A 12011-nucleotide genomic window follows, 5' to 3' on the forward strand; every position below is an offset into this window, starting at 1 on the left:
TATTGGGATCAAGCTCCTCCCCTTGTTGTCTCTCCTCAGTATCTCCTGTACCTTTGTCTTAAAAATTGGGGTAGGATTGATTTCAGGTGGTCTGTGTGTGTAGATAGGAAAAATATTAAATCCGTTTTTTCAGTAACCTCTAACACAATTGAACATTTCCTCTAATTATTTTAAAATGTTACTTGAGAAGGGGTTTATGGGTTTCAATGGACTGCCAAGGAAATCCAGGGCACAAAAAAGCTCAAATACTTCCGTCATAGCCCCTTATGCCATTTCCTCTTTGAACTATCTTCCTCTCATCTGTGTCTTTTCATTTTGTTTGCGTCATCTTTGGCAGTTCTCCCCAATGATAATCCAATGATAATTCTTCTGATTCAAAAGGAAGAATTATCTTCCTAGTTTTACTTGTAATCTTCTCCTTTTACTGGTAAGGAAACAGGCCCTGAGAAGTTAAATGACGTACTTAGGGCAACAAAGGGCAGCTAGGTGGTGCAGTGAATGTAATGGCAGGCCTGGAGTCAGAAAAAACTCATCTTCCTAAATACAAATTCTGGCTTCTACTCTTCATGGCTGTGTGACCCTGGGCAAGTCATTTAACCCTGTTTACCTCAGTTTCGTCATTTGTAGAATGACTTGAGAAGCAGATGGAGAACCACTCCAGTATCTCTGCCAAGAAAACCACAAATGGGGTCATAAAGAGTTAGATATGATTGAAAACAACCGAAAAACAAGAAAGGTCACAAAGTAAGAGAAGTTTAGATTTGAAAATGGCAGCTTGTGACATTAAATTACCAAATCACAGTGTCACAGAATTTTTGAATTGAAAGGGATGTCAGCATTGCCTAATCCAACCCATAGCCCAAATCTATCCAAGAAGTCGTCATTTGTCATCTGTTTAAAGACTTCCAGTTTGGATTTTAGCTGGGACTTTGGGCAGAGTGGAGGAGGGAGAGCATTCTAGGCATAGGGTACAGCCACAGAAAATGTGAAGAACTGAGAGATGGAGTGTCTTGTGCGTGGAATTGCCAGTGTCATTGGATTGAAGAGTATCTGATGAGAAGGAAGGTGTAAGAAGACTGGAAAAAGGTATGTGTAAGGGAAGGGGGAGAGGGTCTACATTTTGGAGGGATTTGAATTCCAAAGAGGATTTGTACTTACCTGGGAGGCAACTAGAATTTATTGAGTGTGAGTGGGGGTTAGGGGTTGAGTTGGGGTAGGGTGTTTGGTTGGAGCTGTGCTTTAGGAAAATCACTTTAGTGGCTGAATGGAGGATAGATTAGACTTGGGAAAGACTTGAGGGAGACAGAACTACTAATAGGGTCATGCAGTAGTCCTGTTGTGAGGTTAATAGAGTCCTGCATTAGAGCAATGACAGAATCACAATCAGTCATCCTGATCTGTATCTGAGCACTAGACTCAGATGACTGAGGAGGAAAAAGTGAGGCTGGAGACTTTGCACAGCCCTGCCTCACTTAAATCTCATTTATTTGCATGTTATGGCATTGCCTCCCTGATATCATGGTTCTCTTTGAGAATGAAGCACAAACAGCAAGTCCAGTGTGGGAAAACCCTGTATCTCTGCAAAATGCCCATTTCAAATATGGATAGCTCTAATGGGGAATTTCTTCAGACATCAAGCCTTAATCTGCCTTTCTGTAGTCTACCTAGGGCTTCCCATTCTGCCTTCTGGGAACAGAAAGATTGTCTTATCCTTCAGCCCTTCGAATATTTATCCTCCTTTGAACCTTCAGCTCTTTAGACTAAACACCCGAAGTTCTCACAATCAATCCTTCTATGTCATAGACTCAAGGTCCCTTACCTCCCCAGTAAATGCACTCCTCTTCTCTTTCTCCAGTTTACCAAGATCGTTTTCAAATGGTAACCATAGCTGATGTAATACTATCATGCTCTGACCTGGAAAGATTATAGAAGGATCATCATCCCTTTATTCTTGAAAGCTAGGCTTCTATTAATGCAGTTTTAAATTGTTGTAGGGTTTTTTTCCTCTTGATTCATATTTTTTTCTTTTTCTTTTCCCAGTGAGTAGATAGGAAGAGAGTTTTGAAAGAGGGAAAACCAATGGTAATTATTGAAAAACTTTAAAAATGGAGAAAATGTTGCATGCTTAGTCACTAGATGACTATTCTGTAGTTTGTATTATACTGTAATATACTATATGTGTTATATAGTTCATATATAGGTACTATAAAACTCCTATTCAAAAATAATGGTGCTGTGCTGGGAATATTTCATTCACCCTGGCAGTGATATGCATCCATTTTCCTTGTTCTGAGGAAATTCTGAAGAAATACTGATCTTTCTGTGGTAGGGAATAGATCACCTTTGATACAGTTCTAACTCTTCCTGTGGGACAGCATCAACTCAATTTGTAGGAGGTGGGGATTACTGAAGATAATTAGAATTAGTTCTTGAATGTCAACCCCTTGAAAATTCCACCTTTTCCTTGATCTCATGTCTCACTGAGTCCTGGTCATATGACTTTGGCATAGTGAATCTAACTCAAGAGATGAAGACATGTAACAAAGTTGTCTGCATGTGATAATTTAACCTTGGAAATGAACCAATGAAAGCAAAGACACAATATATGATAATAAAACAGTATATGATAAAATGTATAACACATGTATAACACTGCATCATCACAGTCCCCTTATTTCCCAGATACTATACCAGGTGTCAAAGTGGTCTTTCTAAAGCAAAGACATGATAACGTCACTGCACACCCCACCTTCCCTGCCCTCACTCTGCCTTAGCAAATTCCAGTGGCTCCCTATTATCTCTAGAGTTAAATATAAAATCCTTTGCCTGGCAATCTAGGTACTTAATAAACGTTTATTGACTAATTGAATGACTTCAAAACCATGAATTCTGGGAAAAGAATTATTTATTTTGCTTAGTTGTAGTGGCTGCTGGATTGAGTGGGCAAAAGAGTATAAACAATGAAAGACAGTTCAAAACTCATACTTGACTCATGTATCCACCATGGCCATTCCATTAATCACCTGGAATACTTAGGGACCCTCCCAGAGCTTTGGATCTGGAATGTCTCCTAATTCCCAAAACCTTTCTTAGAGATTATTTGTAGAGAGTTTGTATTTTTTTCTCAATTGCATGCAAAACAAATTTCACCACTTTAAAAAAATTAATTTTTGAGTTCCAAATTCCCTCCCCCCTCCATCCTTGAGAAGACAAGCCCTTTGATATAGATTATTAGACATGTGCAGTCATGCAAAACGTATTTCCATATTAGCCATGTTGTAAAAGAGAACACAGACCAAAACAAAAAAACTCAACCCAATAAGAAACAGAATGAAAGTTAAAAAAATTATGCTTTGATATGTATTCAGACTCTATCTGCTCTTTTTCCAGAGGTACATGGCCTTCTTTTTCATCATAAGCCCTTAGGAGGGGGCAGCTAGGTGGTACAGTTCATTGAGCACCTGTGCAGAAGTCAGGAGGAGCTGAGTTCATATTTCACCTCAGATACTTGACACTCACTAGCTGTGTGACCATGGGCAAGTCACTTAATCCCAGTTGCCTCATCCTGGGTCATCTCTAGTCATCCTGACACATATCTGGTCACTGGATTCAGATGGCTCTGGAGGAGAAGTGAGGATGGTGACCTACACAGCCTCCCTCACTCAAAAGAAAGTCAAGTGCAAGTCATGTCATTATTTCTCTGATGGCATGGTCTTCTTCAGCAATGAAGGAAGAACACACAAAAAAGTTCTTAGGAATTGTTTTGGATCATTGTATTGCTGAGAATAGGTAAATCATTCACAATTAGTCATTGTGCAATAATTTTACCATCTCGTTGTTTTTCTGTACAATGATCTCCTGGTTTTGCTCACTTAATTTTGTATCAGTTCATATAAATCTCCTCAGATTTTTCTGAAACCATCCTTCTTATCATTTCTTATGGTACACTAGTATTCCATCACAATCATGTACTGCAACTTGTTCATCCACTCCCTAGCCCTTCAATTTACAGCTCTGATTTCTTCTTCTGAAAACTTTGTCTTCCTATCCTTTGACCATTTATCAATTGGGGAATGACTTGTATTCTTATGAATTTGACTCAGTTTTCTATACAGTTGAGAAATCAGGTCTCTATCAGAGAAACTTGTAAAATTTCACCCCCTTCGTTTCATGTTTTCCTTTGAATCTTGGTTGCATTGGTTTTGTTTGTGTGAATCCTTTTTAATTAAATGTAATCTAATTTATTCATTTTATATCCTGTAATACTTTTTATCTATTGTTTGATCATAAATTCTTTCTTTACCCCAAAATCTGAGAGGTAAAGTATCCATGTTCCTCTGATTTGCTTGTGATATCATCCTTTATTTTTAATTTTTGTAGCTATTTTGACTGTATTCTTGGTATATGGTGTGAGATGTTGGTCTATACCTAGGGTCTGTCAAACTACTTTCAAGTTTTAGCAACAATATTTATCAAATAGTGAATTCTTTCCCCTTAAGTGTGAATCTTTGGGTTTACTATGAGCATTTACAACTGTATATTATATATCTAATCTTTTCCACTGATCTACCATTATATTTCTTAGCCAGTACCGGATTGTTTTGATCATTACTATTTTGTAGTCTTTGTACCAGTTTGAGATCTGGTACTGCTAAGTTCAACTTCCTTCACATTTTTTTCATTGATTTCATTGGCATTTTTGACTTTTTCTCCTTTCATATGAATTTGGTTAGTATTTTTTCCTAGAACTTTACAATTATTAGAGATTTTTAAGATGTTCCTTATCTTCTGAGGATGCTAGGGATTTGGATAAGACTGGTATTGGCATTAACTGGGTACTGCAACATTAATTCTGAATACCAAGAACCACAAAAGAAAGAAACTACTTTGAATGTTTATTTTCTGTCTTTCAGAGATACTTTTCTTTGTTCTGCCATGCTGTGGTAGAGAGAGGTACTGATTGACACTCAGGGTTTCCTCTGGCAGCTAAATGGGCTCTAATTACAAGAGTAGCTTCAGTTGCAAAGCTCTTTGGTATGGAACATGGTCATGATTTGTGGAGATAATGCTCTGCTACATGGGAGGCAGAATAGAGTTGGTGAGAGTGAGAAAGCTTTAGTCTTTGAGTTCTCTAGGTTTCTTCTGGATTACTTCTGGGTTCTAGCTTTGAGAGGGAAAATAGTTCAGACCAACTTTACTTCAGGATAAAGAGATTCTGGGAAGACATGATGGAGACTGCCAGCTGTTCTTATGTCTTCCTAGAATCTTTTTCTTCAGCAACCTGACAGGGACTTTGTATGAACCATCTTCCCTTTTGAAGCTGGAGGTCAGAAATGACCAGAGTGACTTGAAGGCTGAAGAGAATTTAAATGAGGTTGAAGTTCACCTGCCAACTCTACTATGCACCTCACACAGAGCATGGCATTCATCTTTACCAAATAGGAGACAGCCCCATTCCAATGGGTTTTGGGACTAGGATTATATAAGCAATTCCATCCATCCATCCATCTATCCATCCATCCATCCATCAATCCATCCATCCATCCATCCATCCATCCATCCATCCATCCATCCATCCATCCATCCAACTCTCTATCTATCTGCCCATTTAAAATTGGGATAGGGATGGCACCTTCCTTGCACACACCATTTTACAAAGTTTCCTATAGCACTTAGAAGGTAATCAATTTTCCTAGGGTCCCATAGCTAATGTCAGAAGGACATTGAAAAAAATTAAGCTGTAAAATCAAGGGAATATAAACTGGATTACAAGCAGTCACTCAGAAAAATAAAAAGAACATTCCACATAAGGCAAGAGATTGGAAGAATATGTAGCTCCTAGGTTCATAGTCTTAGAATTGGAAAGAACTGAAGAGGCCATCTCATCCAAACTCCTTTTTGCAAATGAACAAACTAAGTCCTTAGATAGATTAAGTGATTCATCCTAGGTCTCAAAGGAGGTAAGTACAGAGTTGGGATTTTAGACCAGATCTTTTGATTCCAAACCCAGTGCTCTGTCTATTGCAATTTCCTCTCACAGATAGAGTGGGGTCACATCTGATTAGAAGGAACCACCTAGTCCTACTCCTTTAGAAGATGAGGAAACTGATGCTCAAAGGGGAGACATGATGTGCCCCAGGTTATACAGTAAGTGGCAGAGTGGGAACCCTGATTCAGAGGCTTCCTAATTAATATCCTGGATTGCTTCTTCTATGTGAAGAATATCTGCATTTTCTGTTTCATGTTCTCCCATCTCTTTCTTGGCAGAGACATTATCCACATGGGACCAACCAACCAAACACGTGTCTCTGAATTCCTCCTCCTGGGACTTTCTGAGAAGCCAGAGCAGCAGCTGCCTCTCTTTGGGCTGTTCCTGAGCATGTATATGGTTGCATTGTTTGGAAATATGCTTATTATAGTGGCCATTGTCTGTGACTCCCACCTCCACACCCCCATGTACTTCTTCATTTCTAATCTGTCCTTGGTGGATTTTTGTCTGGTCTCCACCACAGTCCCCAAGATGCTGACTAACATCCTGACACACAGTAAGACCATCTCCTATTCTGGCTGCTTCACTCAGATCTATTTCTTCTCAGTCTTTGCTTGTATGGAGAACTTCCTTCTTGGTGCGATGGCTTATGATCGTTTCGTGGCCATTTGTCACCCTCTGCGCTATATGGCCATCATGAACCCACTGCTCTGTGTCCTGTTGGTTCTGATTTCCTGTGTTCTTAGTCTCTTAACTTCTCTCCTTCATGGTCTCATGATGATGCATCTGTCTTTCTGTAAAGACCATGAAATCCCATACTTCTTCTGTGAAATTACTCAGGTTTTGAAGCTTGCTTGTTCTGATACCCTCATTAACAGCATTTTGATTTATTTTACAACTGGCCTGCTAGGTATTGTTCCCCTCACAGGGATTCTGACTTCTTATACACAGATCTGTTTTTCTATTTTGAAATTCCCATCTGCTGAGGGGAAGTATAAAGCCTTTTTTACCTGTGGGTCTCACCTCTGTGTTGTTTTGTTATTCTATGGCACAGCTTTTGGAGTATACATGACCTCCTCGGCTACCCGCTCCTCCTGGAAGAGCATAGTTGCCTCAGTGATGTATGCTGTGGTAACTCCCATGCTGAACCCCTTCATCTATAGCCTGAGGAACAAGGACATAAAGGATGCATTGAAGAAATTCATTAGCAGATCAAGCTCTTCTCAATGATGAGCCATAGCCCTGGGCCTAGGGATATGGCTTTGGTAGCTGAGACCAAATACCCCTCAATCAGAATCTTGGAGTCCAAATGTAAGGTTCAGGGCTGCCCAGGGTCATATTCTTCTTAAGTTTTTGATTGTAGATAACTAATCTTCTCCTTTCTGGCCTCTGTTTTTTGTCTCTTCAATGACAATGACTTCTGGCTTTCTTTATATTGCTTCATTATTACTTAGGTTGTTTTTGCCAAAGAACTCTTGATATGAAGTCTCATGATCTGGGTTTTTGTTATTGGTCCACACTTTAAACCCTGTGCCTTTGGCAAATCACAGGCTTTTGGAGACTCAGGTTCTTTATCTGCTGAAATAAGAATTATAACACCCCCATCAAAGCTTTTAAAATTTTTCTTCTGTGCATAATATAATATATTGCATATGAAAATGATTTATGAAGTATTCTGTGTAGGAATAGAGGCTATTGTGTTCATGGCCCTCCTTTAATTTCTGGGCATACAAGGAAAAAAATTAAAAACTATCCTTGTTTTCAACGAGTTTATATTCTATGGGGGCAGGATATGATATTTAATAAGATAAATAAATGTGGTGAGAGTTAGAGAACACTAAAGAATTGGAATATAAGGAAAAACTTTTAGAGTGAGATAGTGCAAAACCTGAGCCTTGAAGCAAGGAAAGTTTTATAAAGACTCTGATGAGAAGGAATGCATTTTGAACATGGGGGACAGACTGAGAAATGGGAGCTGGAGTGCTGAGTTTGGGGAATAGTGAATAAACCTGTTTGCCTGGAACACAGAATACTTGAAGGGGTATAAAATGAAACATGTGGAAAGGTAACATTGGAGCCAGACTATGAGGAGAATCCATTGCGAAAGTGAAGAGTTTTTTGTTTTATTAAATGGGCAATAAGGATCTCTAAAAGCTTCCTATGTAAGGGAGTGATATGGTCAAAGGGTGATAAACGTAGCAGTAGAAGGAACATTTGAGGTACAACCTGTGCTTTAGGAAGGTGGTTTTGCCAGCTGTGTGGAGGATGAGTTTGGTCAGGGAGATAGGGGGGAACACACAAAGCAGAAGGCTAATTAGGAAGTCCAGGGTAGTCCAGGGTTTATAGGACTGATTGGAGGTTATGTGAATGGATAGAAGGGGATAGAAATAATTATGTACATATATATGTATATATATATAGATATATAAGCTAATGTTAATATAGTATTTTAGGGGTTGCAACATGCTTTATACAATAGCTCATATGACCCTTACAGTTACCCTGGGAGATTGGTGCTATTAAATCCTCATTTTGCACATGAGGAAACTGAGGCACAGAGTGACTTGCCCAGAGTCACATAGCCAGCAAGTGTCTGAGGCACAATTTATATTTTATATTTATATTTTAATTATATTTAAATATTTATATTTCATTTACATTCAGTTCTTCCTGACTCCAGTCCTGTAAGCTATCCATTATATCACTCAGCCGTGTATGAGCTATGTTGGGGGGTAGACTAAGTCAGACTTGGCATTTGATTGAGTGTAATGGTTAAAGGATTGGGAAAAGTGGAGGATGAGTCTGAGAATGTAAACTAGAGTGACTAGAAGAACGATGGTACCCTCAACAGAAGAAGGGAATTTTGGAGGAAAGTCAAGTTTGGGAGAAGGGAATGTAGGGGATATGAATTCCATTTTAGAAAGAAATGAGAGAAAATTGACCATATGATTTATTCAATGGGGATGTTTCCCTGTGCAGATAGAACTTGTTGTAAGTCATGGATTCAGAAGCAGAGGAGACAGCAGTAATACTTGGGCCAGGCCCCCAAGAACTAGGGAAACAAAGGGTTTCTAGGTGGTAGAGGGGAGAAAGAGTTGTACCTGGAATTAGTAAGACCTGAGTTCAAATTTGCCTTCAGACGCTTACAAGCTCTGTGACTCTGGCCAAGTCACTTAACCTGTCAGTTTCGGTTTCCTCAACTTTAATAAGGTAACGATAATAATGCCTACCTCCCAGAATTGTTGTGAGGATCAAAAGATATCATATTTGTAAAGGACTAGACTGCCTGGAACATAATAGGCATTTATTAAATATTTCCTTCCTTCTTCACTCCACCAACTTTAATCCCAAGTCTTTGTATTTTTTTAGATGTTTTCTATGAGGCAATCTGAACAGAAACTAGCCATCACCTGTTGCCCAATGTTTTAAAGTTCATTTTCTATGCACTAAGTTAAGCTAGTCCTAGGTCAACAGACCAATAGCTACCCCTTCATTGTCAAATGTATTTAAGCTTGTAACACCTATCAGACCTTATACTGTGCTGGTAAACCTTTGAGGATCATGTGTCACTTAGATAAGTAATTGAAGAAGGAATAAATATAAAGTGTTATTTTTATTGTTATTAACTTTACTTTCATCATCATTACTGTATTTGTCCCTTTATCCTTTTCTTTAAAAATGAGAGAAACTTGTAGAATCTTAGTGTGACACAGTGTAAGGTGTGTGTGTTCTTTGTGGATATTCTATGTGATGCTAAATGTGGTATCAGTAGCAGCCCATACTAGCTTGGGTGTTGTCTTCTATAAGCCTATAGAAAGACAAGGTGAGTTTTTACAAAGGTGTGTGTGTGTGTGTGTGTGTGTGTGTGTGAGAGAGAGAGAGAGAGAGAGAGAGAGAGAGAGAGAGACAGAGACAGAGACAGAGACAGAGACAGAGAGACAGAGAGAGGCAGAGAGAGAAAGAGAAACAGAGAGACAGAGAGAGACAGAGAGACAGAGACAGAGACACAGAGAGAGAGACAGAGAGAGAGAAACAGAAAGAGAGAGACAGAGAGAGAGAGAGAGAGAGACAGAGAGAGAGAGAGACAGAGAGAGAGAGACAGAGAGAGAGAGAGAGAGAGAGAGAGAGAGAGAGAGAGAGAGAGAGAGAGAGAGAGAGAGAGAGAGAGAGAGAGAGATTGGAAGAATTTGTCCACAGGAGGTTCTATACTCAAGACATTAGTGCACTGATATTGTTAAGGTCTTTGATGTATATTTGCATGTTGCAGTAAATCCTTTCTAGTATACATGCTTGAGTGTATGGGGTTCAGACAGTCAGAAAAGAAAGAAGCCTCCACTGACTGCATTCTGAATTCAACCCTATGGATTAGTGTAATGTATTATGTGGGATTCCATAGCTCTTTCCACATTTCGGAAATTTTCTAGCTTGTTTCTGGCCCACTCTGTTAATATCAGTTCACCACGGAGACTCAAGAATCCCATTACAAATAAATAATCTCTCTCCTTCACACTCTATATCATTTTTTGGGATATGTATGTACATTGTTTGCATGTTATCTCCCACATTAGAACGTGAATCGGGACCGCTTTGTCCCCAGCACTTAGCACAAAACCTGGCACATAATATGTGCTTAACAAATACCTTTTGATGATGCTAATGAATAAACTCTTCAAATTTTAAAAAAGAAATAAAAAAGCAGAGGAAGATTAGGACCTGTGTCAGAACAGGGCAGAGGAAAGTGACACAGAAGAGGAAAAGTAAGAATGACCACTGAACATCTGGAGCTGAGCAATGACTGTGATTTCTTCCTTGAAGAAGAAGGGTCACAAACCTCTGAGGAGAAGGGAATTGCTTGCACTCCAAGGAATTGTGCTTGCAGGCCCTAAGCTGTTCTCAGCTAACAGATCATCAAAGGGGGCTAGAGGCAGAGGAGACAACACTGGTGGTTGCTGACTTTCTGCAAATGTTTGGCACTAACCACTAACAATATGGAAGTCTGGTATCTTCCAGGAAATGTATACAGTCCTTTAAATACTTGAGAAGAACTTCTGAGTCCCCCTTAACTTTTCTGTCCTTCAGATTGGAAAAATCTCATTTCCATCGATGAGTCCTCATATGGTATGAACCATGCCCATTTCCTTTCTGCGGACTCTGACCTTCTTATCCACATCCTTTCTAGAGGAGGACTTTATAATGCTTAAATGTGAGCAGAGGAGGGTATAGTGGGGTTATCACTTTCTTATTCCCAATTCACAGTCTTCTACCCTTACTCCTCCCCTTATCTTGGGGAGGGGTATCAATATACATGATGATACCTCTTTAAACACTCTAACCTCTCAATTTCTCAGTCTCCTCAATTCGGGTGAGTCCCTCACTCTCCACCTAAGCTACATGTAAGGGTGGTCACCCTTCTGATCTTCTGATTACTCATAGATGATGTGCTTGTAGGATAAAAAACTCAAATTCCTATATTAGATCATAACTCCCCATCATTCTGTCTCTCTCAATGACTTTATCCTCACTGAGGGCCTTGAATACCTCCATCTTTTAACATTCTCTCAGGCTTTCATTCCTGTTCCAACTTACCTTTCTTCTCTTCCCAAACTTGAATCTATAGTTAACCAGTTTAACTTTATACTGTCCTCTTCTCCCCAACCCTTTACGTCTTAATGTCTTGGCACTCATACCTGGCCCAAACTGCAGTTGTAATTACCTCCACCTCCTGCCTCCTCCATTTTTGCTCATTTGTTGCTAAATAAATATGAAGGAAATCACACAATTAAGGTGATTATATTCACTACAAATTTGTTATATATTCTCAACTGGGCCCTTATTGTTGCAGGACAATCCTTTTTATTCCTTCATGATTGATTCTGAATTCTACTCCCCATGGAGTTTATCCATACAAAAGTTCTCCCCATTATCTCAGCTGAGGACCTCACCTCGTATAGGAAGTACATGGTCTCTTCCTTTTCTCTGCTTCTTGAACCTACCTGACTTCAACTTTCATTCTTGGTTTTAA

General features: G+C 39.3%; 1 protein-coding gene and 1 long non-coding RNA gene across 2 annotated transcripts; one reads left to right on the forward strand and one right to left on the reverse strand.

The window, feature by feature from the left end:
- Positions 1-252: 252 nt before the first annotated feature.
- LOC140498107 (uncharacterized) lies at positions 253-11790 on the reverse strand. The gene is made up of 3 exons (XR_011965006.1): positions 11677-11790; positions 1820-1914; positions 253-442 (listed from the first exon to the last, which is right to left on the reverse strand). It is a non-coding gene; the product is annotated as an uncharacterized lncRNA (long non-coding RNA).
- On the forward strand, positions 6166-7219 carry LOC140498106 (olfactory receptor 7D4-like). Its single transcript, XM_072599396.1, has one exon. The coding sequence runs from the start codon at positions 6242-6244 to the stop codon at positions 7217-7219; it is 978 nt and encodes a 325-aa protein (XP_072455497.1). The 5' UTR covers positions 6166-6241.
- Positions 11791-12011: the final 221 nt, after the last annotated feature.

Source organism: Notamacropus eugenii, chromosome 4, assembly GCF_028372415.1.
Source record: "Notamacropus eugenii isolate mMacEug1 chromosome 4, mMacEug1.pri_v2, whole genome shotgun sequence".
In the NCBI taxonomy this organism is placed as follows: Eukaryota; Metazoa; Chordata; class Mammalia; order Diprotodontia; family Macropodidae; genus Notamacropus; species Notamacropus eugenii.

Bases quoted from the DNA above. Each gene is read 5' to 3' on its own strand.
- LOC140498106 (XM_072599396.1), top strand. From the start codon at position 6,242: ATGTTCTCCCATCTCTTTCTTGGCAGAGACATTATCCACATGGGACCA.